The following is a 14,903-nucleotide window of genomic DNA, read 5'->3' as shown; positions in this document are numbered from 1 at the left end:
CTCTTCATCTCTTAAAAATGCAGCTGTCATCACGGGACAAAAGTGTGAGTTTTTTATATTGAATTCTGACAGTTTTAAGAAGTCCAACAGGAAACCATCAGCTGTCTTTTTCCACTGCAGGAACTTACAAACCTCTCAGAACCGTTTCAGTCTTCGGTTCCAGGTTCTTCTTGTGTTTCTGCCGTATTTTACACACCGAGACGTTTCAGATATACGTCATTAAAAAGCCGACAGCAGGACGTCGTGTGTATGGAGGACTGGTGGCGTCCAGCGCGTCAAACCACTTTGCAGTTTGAGCTTTTTAGTTTTTGTTGTTCTGCTTGTATCTGAGTTCTGTGTTCCACCAACTCTAAACAACCTCTTCCCCATGAACACTATATCGTCCGTTACCTTAGAGACCATTAGTGGGTGAAGAGTAGTCATGAGGAACTGGGACCAACACAGCAGTCTGCAGGTACTTTTCTGTTCCTATGTCCAACAAGACTTCCCCACTATTCTGTTTTAAAGGACTGGTTGTCCTGCTTCGTACTGGTAAAGCAGGAACGTTGTGGTTACAGTTGTTGTGTTTGTTGTAGTTGACCTTGTTGTGCATCTGAACTTGGATTCAGTATCACCTCCTGAGCAGAGCAACAATTTATTTCCAGGAAATTGTCACCAAAGTGGGCAAAGAACAGAGGAAACAAAAGAAGAAGCTGAGATGGATCTACGTCACGTTAAGTTCCTGCAGTGGAATGAACACCGACTGCTTCCTACTCAGATTCCTTCACTTCCTGCTCTGATGAAGAGAAACAGCCATGTTAAAGGCGTTTCTACTGGTTGTGCTCACAGAGAGGAAGACCACACATGGAAAACACTGATTTTTGGTGAACGAAGCTTCTTATCCAGCATACAGGTTTCTGTCTGACCTGGGAGGAGGAGGCGACTCTGAACCACTTTACAAACCGTAAAAACAGTAAAAAACACAGTCAGACAGGCAGCCAAACATAAGGCACAGGGGGCGGAGCTTCAACAGGCAGGAGACGAGCTTCAGGGGGAAAACTTTGGGATGATTGTTCAGTTTGAATTTCACCTGAAGGATCACAGGTTTTAGATTTTTACATGATCATCGTGAAGGTCTCAGTCTGTTTCAAACAAACTAGTTCGTATTTTCCCACCAAAGACATGCCCGGTGTTAAACTTGATTGTGCATGTGAAAAGTGACAGACAGTAGTCCACACGCCTGACCAATCATATCGTCTGTCTGTTCTGACGTTGGAACCAGACGTTGTTAGAAGAAGCAGACTGAGGCCTTGATCATCGATACACAACGATTATAAGAACTGATCAAGGAGTCTAATTTGATTAGTGAATTCAATAAAAAGCTACTGAATCCAACTTGTTGGAGACGTGTTGTTTGAGATTCTGCTGAGACAACGAAATGCAATCCAGGAAGTTGAGTTGAAGCTACAGATTAATGCATCTAAGACTGATCAGAGGTTCATAACACTCACAGACCGGATTTTACAACTCTGGAAAGTTATCACAGCAGCAACTGTTTTATTTTTTGTTGTGTTACAAAGTAGTCCACCAGGAATGTGCGCTTGTGTGTATGTGATTGGCCATCGCAGCGCTTTGCCAGACGACGGCGGGTCGTGTTGCAGCAGAAGTTGAGTCTGGTTCTGCTGGACGACGGCCGCAGGACGGCTGAAACTAAGGCGACATGTTCTCGACATGGATCCAACGCACTAGACGAAGACGTCAGAAAGCGGTGCGTCTACCAGAATCATTTTGTTCTGGATGGCTATTCTGAAAAAGTGAAAACTGTAACCAGAACTAAAAGCCTTTTCATCCGTGTTTTGGTTTTTGTGCCGGTATGCTGTTGTTCAACCCAGCCGGAAGTCATGAAGTCTGGATCCATTTCACTCTGAAAACTACATCCTGTAGTCTGATCCCGGCTGTGTTCATCTCATCCAAGCTTGTCAACATTTTTCTGGCTTTGGCACAAGAAGATGATCCCGCCTACAGAGCTCTGATTGGCTGTGGTGTTTGTCTAACCGGGGAAACATCCATCAGTGACGAATCCACTGAGCAAATCAGGACTGAGGGCAGTGATCCACAGGTCTGAAACTAAGGTACAACCCTAAAACCACAAACTGTTTCACATACCATCTGTGTATGCATTAAGCAGGAGATGCAACATGTCTGTTTTGATAAGGTAGGTGTAATTTTTAACTGTAAAACCAGACATCTACGTCTGCAGATGATGTGGTGTGAAGCAGTGGGGATGAAGTTCAGCACCTCCAACTCGAGTCCGTGGTGCTCTGCTGGAAAACTGGGATTGTTCCTCTCAGGTTTGGAGTGAGTCGGTGCTCAAGTGAAAGAGTTCAAGTACCTTGTGTTGTTGTTGACAGAGAATAACAGGAGATCAACAGCATCTGTAGTGATGCAGGTGTTGTGGTAAGACGGGAACTAAATCGGACCTCTACGTTCATGCCTAAAGAATGAGACAGATACAAGCCGTAGAAATGATTCCATGACCACCTCAGGAGATTTTCCAGGAAACTCCAGGACCAGACAGTAGGGATTACAAATCCCATCAGGTCTGACAACACCACACTACAACCCTCACCTACCATCATGAGCTTTCTGTAGTGTCTGAACGAATGAGATCGTAGATACAAGCAGCCGAAAGGAGTTTCCCTCTCAGGGTGTCTGGGTTTACCCTTAGAGACAGGAGGAGTTCAGACATCTGTGAGGAACTCAGACACAAACACTGTTGGTTCACATCAAAAAGAGTCAGTTCAGGTGTGTATATATGTATATGTATCTAATCTGGAGGGATTATCTACATCATGAGCTTCTGGAGATACTTTAAGAACGATATCAAGGATACAAGTGACCAAAAGGAGTTTCACTTGCAGGTTTTGGAGTTCAGACTTCTGGAAGGAATCTCAGAAATAAACCCTTCTTGTTCACATCAGACGGACTCAGCTGAGGTGGTTCAGATCAGGATTCCTCCTGGTCTCCTCCCTGTGGAAGGTTTTCCCAGCAAGTCCAATTAAGGGAAACCCCCAAGGCAGATGGAGAAGATGATGGAGGGATCATATATTCCATCTGGCCTGGGAAGACCTTCAGATCCTCCAGGTGGAGCTGGAGGACGTGGACTAAGTCTGAAATTTTACTTTTATCAATCTACGTCCCAACCCTCCCCTCCCGTCATGAGCAGGCTGAGGAGCCTTCACATTAAACAGTCAGTTGAAGTGGTTCAGACATCTGATCAGGACTCCTGGACGCCTCGCTGTGGAGGTTTGGAGGTATATATCTCCCATCTAGCCTGGGAATACCTCGGGATGCTCCAGGAAGAGCTGGAGTTTGTGGCTCGGGAGAAGAATGTCTGGGCTACCTGCCATCTGGACCATCAGATACCAGATGAATGATATCCAGAACCAGACTAGCTGTTTCCTCCAGTCTGTATGTTGAGCTGGATAACCACAAAATGTTGGACTATTCCTTTAAAGGTTGTGCTATGAATCTTATTTCAGTCATTATTGATTAATGTTGTTCTGTTGATGAAACATCTGTCTCATCCGTGTGTGACGTCAGGCTGGACTCAGCAGACATTTTACGCTCAGGTTCGGGTTCAGACGTGCGGCGCCAGGTGGACGTAGATGGCGCAGAGCACAGACATGACGGACAGGTAGAAGAGAGCGAAGCCCGCCAGCTGGACCTGAGGGGAGGGGCCGGTCAGGGGCGGAGCCATGCTGAGCAACACGCCCATCGTCATATAAACCCCGCCCCCTCTCCCGTCCAGGACCTCCCCCACTGAACACAGACTGTCCTGTATGTGTGTGTGTGTGTGTGTGTGTGTGTGTGTGTGTGTGTGGAAGGAGGAGGGGGGGGGGGGGGGGTTATTGATGACATGGTGAGGAATAAAAGCGAGAAGACAAAGGAATGAGATGGACAGAATAAAAAAGGATTAATGAAAGGAAGATGAAAGAGAAGAAAGAAAGTTGTTAGTTGAAGAGAAGCAGCTTCGTATAGTTTCATCAGAGGAAGAAACGACGCGGAGCGGACAGTGATGTCACAGACCGTTAACATTTAAACATGAAGCTTTAATATCACTGAGTCTCTGATGTTTGTAGAAAAGCTTTTCAATGGTTGAAAACAGACACAAAAAAAAACCTGAGTTTTGACACGAGTGTGTCAGCAGAATGCAGTGTTTAGCGGCTGTGACCTCGCTGTCCGCTCCTTGTTTTTCCCTCCTTCAGCCTCACAGTTCAGCCAGCAGGTTATAAACACTGGTTCAAACAGCATCCGTCCAGTTAGTTTAACCCAACCCATACTGGAGTCTGAGGCTGACACTGATCATAGTTCAGAGTCTGAAAAAACCTGATAAATTGGCCGCCGGCAGTTTTTTTTTTTTGTTTTTTTTTACATAAACAACAACCTTGATACAACACATCCATTAGATTTGTGTTTCATTAATATTGTGACTGTGATAAAAACTGAGCAGAATTTTAAGTGTAAAAATAAAACCGTCAGCGTCTCTGGTTTGAGATTCCTGTTCAGACATTTTATTGTTACTGACGAGCCGACAAACACACACGAACACCTGCAGTAAACTGTGATATCAGTCTGGACGATAATTTATGAGTTAGATAAGACACACAGCCTCACTACGCAGTGTGTGTGTGTGTGTGTGTGTGTGTGTGTGTGTGTGTGTGTGTGTGTGTGTGTTACCTGTGGGACGCCGATCCTGCGACACGCCTCCAGGAAGTTCTCCACGTTTCTTCGACATTTGGCCATGGTGAGTTTAGGCTGCAGGACACAGACGGAGGACAGGTGGTGTTTACGATGACATCATGCAGCAGCAGCAGCGTTCTCATTGGTTAAAATGTGTCTGTACGGTCAGAGCTCCTATTGGCTGCACTCACCACCGCAGGGGAGGGGACGTGGATGCTGGGGACGGACCGTGGTCGCACGTGATTGGCCAGGTGACACAGCACCACCCCGTCTGTCAGCGCTGCTCCCAGGTCGCTAGGCAACGACACCTTCAGACGAGCCTCGATGTTCTGGACAGAGACAGAAGTTAACATGAAGTCCATCAAACCTGCTGTGATGTCATCAGTCCTCAGCTGGTGAACTTCACTCACATCAATCTGACCTGCTGATCAGTTTTTATCCACCACAGATCAAACCTCACACTGCACATCCTGTGTCTGGTTTTCACAGTAAAAGCGTCCCAGCTGTAGAACAGTGTATGACTTTTATTGTTAACTGGCCACAGGAAGTGTTGTTCTGTGGACATTTGTTCAGTTTGAACCAAAGTCAGACGCTGATGATCAAAGTTTGACACTGTTGAAGAATAACTGAACCTGGTCCCGAGGTCCTGCAGTAGACCTGTACATCACCGCAGCAAAGCCAGAACAACGACAACCAGGCAGAGATACTGACATTAATGCTCCAACACAGAACCGATGTCAGAGAACCTTTGTTTGTTTGTTTTAAACATTTAAACAACTGTAAATATGACTGTTTATTTACTATTTTCTGGGCATTTTGAGCCACAAGATAGTCGCCTGGAGAGATGACGGGTTTCTGCAGAGCTCACTTCATTAAATTCAAGACTTTTTAAAACCTTCAAAGGATTTTTTTGAAGAATTTGATGCTTTTTAAGATTTTTGAAGAACTGCAGATACAAATATCGTTGTAATTAATGATCAGCGTTACATATCTGACCTCACATCTGCTGTAGCTACAGACTCTGCAGCCTGCAGGTGAGTCAGGTGTGAGAGGTGAGACAGGTGTGAGAGGTACGAACCTTTCTGAGTTGCTCCACCAGCTCTGCGTCTTCTCCGACCAGAACTGGAGCAGCAGGAGCTTCCTCCTGTTTCTGAGGAGCAGCAGCAGCGTCACCTGCAGGTCAGAGAGGGAACACACTCAGATACGATTGGCCAGTCAGCTGACAGGTAAAGTTGACAAAGCCAAAACCTCTTCTGATTGGCCGCATCTGGACCGCGTCTCACCTCTCCTCTTCTCTTCCTTCTGGCCGAGGCGATACAGGAAGCTCTCTGGTCTCACGCTGGCTGTCCGACAGGAGGCCACGCCCCCGGAGCTGGGGTAAGAAGGTGACTGATTGGCTGGAGGAAAAAAACAGGAGGCGGAGTCAAAATGAATCTGTGAATCTAACAAACGACAAAACATCAGTCATATTTTAGTTTAGTCTTACCTGTAGGAGACAGAGCGGCTCTGTCCTCTCCCTGCAGAGACACAACACAGGACATTACACACCTGCACACACCTGCATACACCTGCACACACCTACACACACATGACTGATACACACTCCTCGGATGAAACCAGACATGGGCTGAAATCCGGGACTTAAACATTCAACATTTTCAATTCTGACCAAAAAGTCCAGAATTGAATCTGAAGCTTACAGTGTAACTCTGATGATATTCTTTATTTTTATTATCGTCAACAAATTTCAAATGAGGTTCTGCAAATGATTTAAAGAAAGAAAATATAAAATAAGACCAGAGTTATGCTTCTAAACTTCACTCAGACTAAGTTAAGTTATAAACCAGTTTGTAGGTTTGTTTCCAGTAGAGCAGGACACATTTAAACATGCAGACAGACAGGAAGCAGCAGCAGGATGCAGGATGCAGTACCTGCAGCAGACAGGAGGCGGCGCTATCAGAGGAGAGAGAGCGACAGCCGTCTACAGACACTCCGGCCAGAGACTGACAGACACACAAAGAGAAGAAGACGACGAGGCAGAAAAGGGAAAAAGACAAAAAAACAGAAAACGGCAGAAATGAAAACAAAAATTAAAAGAAAAAATTAAAACAGAACTCAGAGAAGAAACGGAAGTAAAACGGATCAACAGCTTCAAACTGAACTCGATCACACGTCATGTTCTTCAAGTCAGATACAGAAACAATGACATGATGTCACTGATACAGTGAACAGAATATTAACTTTGTTAAACTGTGGTGTATTTTCATTAAAAGTCATTGGTGTGCTTAAAGACAATATTAAGCTATGCAGATTGATTTTATAAGTTTATAAGCAATAAGGGCTAGTGTGATACAATTTGTACTGGTGTAGTTATAATCTCATGATTCATATTTAATCACACTGTACGTATAGAGGCACGGTAGAAGAATCATAATCATACACTGGAGAAATTTGAGTGTGTTTGTATTACATGTCACTTTGCTTGGGTCTGCTAAAGTCTTCACCTTTCAAACATACTCTCTGGAGGAGATCAAGAAATAAGGGTGTAAAATGACTAGAATAACTTATAAAAAAAAATAAGAGGCCAGAAGACAACTTGGCAATAATGGTGTAAAATGATTCCCAATACTTATATATAAATTGGATATAATCAGGTAGAATTGAATATGCCAGTACATATCCTCAAACACCTCAAAACCTGTTTTGAAGAGTTTTGACCAACAACGAGTGACGGAGATAAAAGATAATAATTGGTCAGAAATTAGGGAGGGTGGATGATAAGGTGTGACCTAAGCCGACCCAAGGACATAAAAACAATGAACCCCAAAGAAAAAACCTTTGGAGCGATTTGGTTCTTTGTAAAAGTGCTACTTGCTCCCCTTTTTTGCCGGCATTAAAGAACCTCTGACTCCCTTTTTATTTTCAAGAGAGAGTTTTTTGCTCTGGTACCTTTTTCTGCAACAATTTGATACAACAAAACTAAGTTAGTTAAATTATTTTTTTTAAACCTTATGGGAGAAATAGTTCCTCTGAGTGACTCGTATGAACCAGTTATGAACCAGTTTGATATACCAGTTGTTCTGATATCTACAGTTTTAATGCTACGGAGACGATTCAAAGGTCACATTGTGGCTGCTGTGACTTTTCTTTTTGATAGCTGTTATATTTACAACTCTCATAAACAACCAATGTATTTATATGTGTCAGAACAGTACCACATATTATATTAGTATAGTATTAGTAGACTGTTGTCAGCTGATTATAATGTAGTTTTAGTTATGAACGTTAATGCATTAAAGCAATAACGTGTATCTATAACATAAGGATCAATGAGTTTTATATGATGAAGTCATCCAGTCGGTGCTCACACACTCTTTCTGCAGGTGTCGTCTTTGTTGTTTTTATGTTTCACAGCCTTTAAACCTTTAGTTCGACATGTTTAGGACACAAACCGCAGCTCGTATGTGTCACCTGTCTGTGTGAACCAGGTCGTCTCTTTATCGTGTTTGTGTTGGTGTCGATTTCAAACACCAGCACACACTGACACACAGAAAAACACACACACACACACACACACACACACACACACACACACACACACACACACACACACACAGGTAAAGACAAGAAACAGAAAGAAAGAAGAGGAACAAACTGAAGAGGAAGTGAAGAAAAGAGGAAAACAAAAACAATTAAGAACAAATGAAACAACAAAAGAAAACAGAATCAAAGTTCAGGAAGAAACAAAGAAGGAGGATGAAGATGAAGGAGAAAGAAGACAGTTAATAATAAATACAGGTGCAGTAAACTTACATTCTTCTATTATCAATAGCTTTAAAAGAGACCATTAATATTTAAACATTTTATATTCCTAAAATATCAAACCTCTGATTTCACTTCATTCATTCAGTTTCCATTTCTCATGTGAACTAATATCAAGATACAAGATGATGAATCTCACATTAACTATGTGTCTGCACCAGTTCTCTTATTATTATCTTATTATTATCTTATTATTATCTTATTATTATCATGTTATTGTCATTATCTTATTATCTTATTGTTATCTTATTATTATCTTGTTATCTTATTATTATCTTATTATTATCTTATTATTATCTTGTTATCTTATTATTATCTTATTATTATCTTATTATTATCTTGTTATTATCTTGTTATTATCTTGTTATTATCTTATTATTCTCTTATTATCTTATTATTATCTTATTATTATCTTATCTTATTATCTTATTATTATCTTGTTATTATCTTGTTATTATCTTGTTATTCTCTTATTATCTTATTATTATCTTATTATTATCTTATTATTATCTTGTTATCTTATTATCTTATTATTATCTTGTTATTATCTTGTTATTATCTTATGTTATTATCATAATCTTATTATTATCTTGTTATCTTGTAATCATCATGTTATTATCTTGTTATCATACTTTTTATCATGTTATTATCATGTAATTATCATGTTATTATCATTTTATCTTGTTATGTTATTATCATGTTATTATCATGTTATCTTGTTATGTTATTATCATGTTATCATGTTATGGTATCATGTTATCATGTTATGATCATGTTATGATCATGTTATGATCATGTTATTATCATGTTATTATCATGTTATGTTACCATGTTATCATGTTATTATCATGTTATTATCATGTTATCATATTATGATCATGTTATTATCATGTTATCATGTTATGATCATGTTATTATCATGTTATGTTATCATGTTATCATGTTATGATCATGTTATTATCATGTTATGTTATCATGTTATCATGTTATGATCATGTTATTATCATGTTATGTTATCATGTTATGATCATGTTATTATCATGTTATCATCTTATCATCTTGTTATTATCATGTTATGTTATCATGTTATTATCATGTTATCATCTGTTATTATCATGTTATTATCATGTTATCATGTTATCATCTTGTTATTATCATGTTATTATCATGTTATGTTATCATGTTATTATCATGTTATTATCATGTTATCATGTTATTATCATGTTATTATCATGTTATGTTATCATGTTATGTTATTATCATGTTATTATGTTATTATCATCTTATCATCTTGTTATTATCATGTTATGATCATGTTATGATCATGTTATTATCATGTTATTATCATGTTATCATGTTATTATCATGTTATTATCATGTTATGTTATCATGTTATGTTATTATCATGTTATTATGTTATTATCATCTTATCATCTTGTTATTATCATGTTATGTTATCATGTTATCATGTTATTATCATGTTATTATCATGTTATCATCTTGTTATTATCATGTTATTATCATGTTATGTTATCATGTTATCATGTTATTATCATGTTATTATCATCTTATCTTGTTATTATCATGTTATTATCATGTTATCATCATGTTATTATCATGTTATGATCATGTTATTATCATGTTATGTTATCATGTTATCATGTTATTATCATGTTATTATCATCTTATCATCTTGTTATTATCATGTTATTATCATGTTATCATCTTGTTATTATCATGTTATTATCATGTTATGTTATCATGTTATTATCATGTTATTATCATGTTATCATGTTATTATCATGTTATTATCATGTTATGTTATCATGTTATGTTATTATCATGTTATTATGTTATTATCATCTTATCTTGTTATTATCATGTTATGTTATCATGTTATCATGTTATTATCATGTTATTATCATGTTATCATCTTGTTATTATCATGTTATTATCATGTTATGTTATCATGTTATCATGTTATTATCATGTTATTATCATCTTATCTTGGTATTATCATGTTATTATCATGTTATCATCATGTTATTATCATGTTATGATCATGTTATTATCATGTTATGTTATCATGTTATCATGTTATTATCATGTTATTATCTTATCATCTTGTTATTATCATGTTATTATCATGTTATCATCTTGTTATCATCATGTTATTATCATGTTATGATCATGTTATTATCATGTTATGTTATCATGTTATCATGTTATTATCATGTTATTATCATGTTATCATCTTGTTATTATCATGTTATTATCATGTTATGTTATCATGTTATCATGTTATTATCATGTTATTATCATCTTATCATCTTGTTATTATCATGTTATTATCATGTTATCATCTTATCATCTTGTTATCATCATGTTATGATCATGTTATGATCATGTTATTATCATGTTATGTTATCATGTTATTATCATGTTATTATCATGTTATCATCTTGTCATCATGTTATTATCATGTTATTATCATGTTATCATCTTGTCATCTTGTTATTATCATGTTATTATCATGTTATGATCATGTTATTATCATGTTATCTTGTTCACAGCATCAGTATCTTGTATGTACGACACAACAGCCACATCTGTATCTATCACACAGTTTGTTTTCTCATTTCTTGTTAATAATCAATAACAGGATATTATCATGTATTAATATTAATATGGATCTTGTGTGAACGAGATAACTGACAACACAACGATGGATCCTGCCTCAGTTATTATCTTGTGTCTTGTCAAGATGACAACTTGTACAAACGTGCACACAAATTATCTTGTGTGTAAAACAAAGATCTTTATTAATTATCTATTTATCACTATCTGGTCTCCTGTTATCTTGTCAAGATAATAACTTGATAATAACGCATCCTGTAAACAAACCACACAAGATAAATATGTTTCAGCCTCTGAAGAGTTAACTTCATTAAGATCAATAAGTTAATCATCAGAATACTTCATTAAGATCAATAAGTTAATCATCAGAATACTTCATTAAGATCAATAAGTTAATCATCAGAATACTTCTTCAATCAAAAGTTATAAGAACTACAGACTTTAATATTCTGAGTATTTCTGTTGTCATCAGTGGCTCTAATTTAAAAAATATCAAACGATTCTTTGACTTGATGTTAAACTGATGAGACGCTGCGTCACCTGTCTGTCCATTAATAATGATTCCAGCTAGTTTTAGGTTCCAGATCTTTTGTTTTGTCCTAAAACCTAAAAATACTGAAGTTGTAGTTTCCAGATTTACAAAACGTCTCAATCACGTTAATATCTGATGTTTGATTCACAACCTTAAAGTCAACAAACAAACAAACATCAGACGTGAACGACGTCATCAGTAAAAAAAAAAAAAAGGAGCAAGATGGTGGACGGAGGGGGCGGGGTTATGATGACAGAGGGGGCGGGGTTATGATGACAGGTGTGCTCATGCTGTCTGCAGGTGAAGTTAAAGAGGAAACGTGTCACATGCTGATTAATAATAAAGTCCATCAGACAAGATCAGAGAAGCAAACATCTGTCAGATTTGTGTAAAATCACCAGAAATGATCGGATTCTTCATTATTGATCGAATATCAACAGACTGCAGATTAGAACTGAAACTTTATTAGTTTCATTATCGATTAATCTGCTGATTATTTTCTTATTTCATTGTTCTGTTTATAAAACGTCAGAAAATAGTGAAAAGTCCTCGTTATAATAAAGAGTTCAAGTTTTATCCAAAACCCCAAAATATTCAGTTTACTGTCATATAAATACCAAAACAATGATTTGTTTACTGTCAACAGCTGCAGCTGCGTCCATAATGAACCAGGTCTCTACTGACTGTTGTCTCTACTGGACTGGTTAGACTGGTCGGACTGGTGTAGACCACATCAAACCACCAGACTCTATGGATTAAACATCATGTTAAACCTTAGCTGGTCGCTGAGTATCTGCAGATCTGCTGCGGTTCGACGTGCAGTTTGAGGTCATGACGTCGGATTGATCAGCTGATCGATCGATCGATCTATCGGTTGGATTCGGTTTGAACAGTTCAGATTTCCAACATGTCTGCCGTGACCAACTGCAGCCACATTTAGCAGTTTAACATCTGAACATTTGGCCTTTTTGTTCAATAATAAACATGTTTGTATTTCTTAAAGTAAGACCCGACTAAAACTGTTTTCTACTCGCTTTAATTGTGAAAATCCACAGGAAACGGGTGTTTGACGTCTCTGGTGATGTTTCAGAAATCTGAACGCTTCCTGTCAGTTTGTCGACGGATGAAGAAACTTTTGTTTAAAGGCCCAGTTAGTAGATTTTTTTTTGGGGGGGGGGGGCGTGGCCAAACTCTTACCATAAAGAGGGCGGAGTCATCTGTGTGGGTGGAGCGTCTGGAGGGGTAGACGTTCTACACACAAATACACACACACACACACACACACACAGACACACACACAGACTAGATGTGAAGGTGAACAGGTATGGTGATGGAGGGGGCGTGGTCTAAACAGAGAGGGGGCGGGGCTAAAACACACAGATTGTTGTGTAAAACCACATTTTTTTGGACCTGAAAGACCAAAACTCATCAAATGACTGATTCCAATCCTTCTGTACAATAATGAGTTTAAAGGATGAGATCAACGTGTGAACAACCTGGTGAATCTGTGAGCAGGATTTTCACTATAAAGCTGCAGTTTGTCGTGTTTTTATCATCAGAACACGCAGCAGAGACGTTTCAGTCACTGAGCAGCTCGTTACATCACACTAGTAGATCAGATTCTCACTGACAGTAAAATGTGTCATAAATCATTTATTACAGCATCATTCTGCTGATTTAACATGTTTGTCTTCATGTTTGGATCCAACAATGATCTACTAACCAGGACTCCTCTGTTGTTCACTGGTCTTACTTTATGTCTGATGTATGAAAACAGTCGACTGTAGTTTCCCCAAACAACCTTTTTCAGAAGGAAAAATTAATTAAACTTAATGAATTCATTAGGGCTGTAGTCTGCTGCCCAACCTGCTGGAGCCTGCTGGGTCTAACTGTACTCAACGTTTACTGAATCAGCGCTTCTCCTGTAATAGTACCAACGAACCAAAAGATATCTTTTTAATGCTAAATATCAGTAGCGTAACTCTGTAGGAATAGGACGGTGCTTAGTATGTTTGTTGGTTTGGATCCAAACATGAAGGAAATATAGAATATCAGCAGCTTTAAATGTTTGTGGCCTGATTATTAAAGATAAACAGCTGATGTTCATGTTGTAAACATCACTGCTGCCAGTTTAACCCTTTCTAACAGGTGAGATGTGGACACACAGTACTACACACACACACACACACACAGTAATACACACATACACACACACACACACACACACACACACACACACACACACACACACACACACAGAGTCTCACCTCACTGTCTGGACTGGTCTTGGTTGGACTCTGAGCTGCTTTATGCTGAAAAACAACAACAGTATTTAAAGTTAGTGATGTCACGTTAGGGCGGGGCGATATGACCAAACTCTCATATCACGATAACGACACATATCATGATAACGATACATGTCACGATAACGATACATATCACGATAACGATACATGTCACGATAACGTTACATGTCACGATAACGACACATATCACGATAACGATACATGTCACGATAACGATACATGTCATGATAACGACACATATCACGATAACGACACATATCACGATAACGATACATATCACAATAACGACATATCACGATAACGATACATATCACGATAACGTTACATGTCATGATAACGACATATCACGATAACGATACATATCACGATAACGTTACATATCACGATAACGACACATGTCACGATAACGACACATATCACGATAACGACACATGTCATGATAACGTTACATGTCACGATAACGACACATGTCACGATAACAACACATATCACGATAACGATACATATCACAATAACGACATATCACGATAACGATACATATCACGATAACGTTACATGTCATGATAACGACATATCACGATAACGATACATATCACGATAACGTTACATATCACGATAACGACACATGTCACGATAACGACACATATCACGATAACGACACATGTCACGATAACGATACATATCACAATAACGACACATGTCATGATAACGTTACATGTCACGATAACGACACATGTCACGATAACAACACATATCACGATAACGATACATATGATAACGACACATATCACGATAACGATACATATCACGATAACGATACATGTCATGATAACGACACATATCACGATAATGATACATATCACGATAACGATACATGTCATGAT

At 38.3% G+C, this 14,903-nt stretch overlaps 1 protein-coding gene across 3 annotated transcripts in view; it reads right to left on the bottom strand.

The window, feature by feature from the left end:
• The window catches only part of lrch3 (leucine-rich repeats and calponin homology (CH) domain containing 3), a 37,939-nt gene that overhangs the window by 5,444 nt on the left and 17,592 nt on the right, over positions 1–14,903 (bottom strand). The window contains exons 13-20 of one of the 3 annotated variants that reach the window (XM_044353845.1): positions 13,981–14,025; positions 12,911–12,964; positions 6,654–6,725; positions 6,209–6,239; positions 6,006–6,119; positions 5,801–5,895; positions 4,914–5,051; positions 4,720–4,797 (exon numbers count right to left, since the gene is read on the bottom strand). In XM_044353845.1, coding sequence (XP_044209780.1) covers positions 4,720–4,797; positions 4,914–5,051; positions 5,801–5,895; positions 6,006–6,119; positions 6,209–6,239; positions 6,654–6,725; positions 12,911–12,964; positions 13,981–14,025 — 627 coding nt within the window. The remainder of the gene's footprint in view (positions 1–4,719; positions 4,798–4,913; positions 5,052–5,800; positions 5,896–6,005; positions 6,120–6,208; positions 6,240–6,653; positions 6,726–12,910; positions 12,965–13,980; positions 14,026–14,903) is intronic. The other 2 variants (XM_044353846.1, XM_044353847.1) reach the window with 2 other exon arrangements.

The sequence above is a fragment of the Thunnus albacares genome, chromosome 6 (genome assembly GCF_914725855.1).
Source record: "Thunnus albacares chromosome 6, fThuAlb1.1, whole genome shotgun sequence".
Classification (NCBI taxonomy): domain Eukaryota; kingdom Metazoa; phylum Chordata; class Actinopteri; order Scombriformes; family Scombridae; genus Thunnus; species Thunnus albacares.
This window is presented reverse-complemented; position numbering and strand designations above follow the sequence as displayed.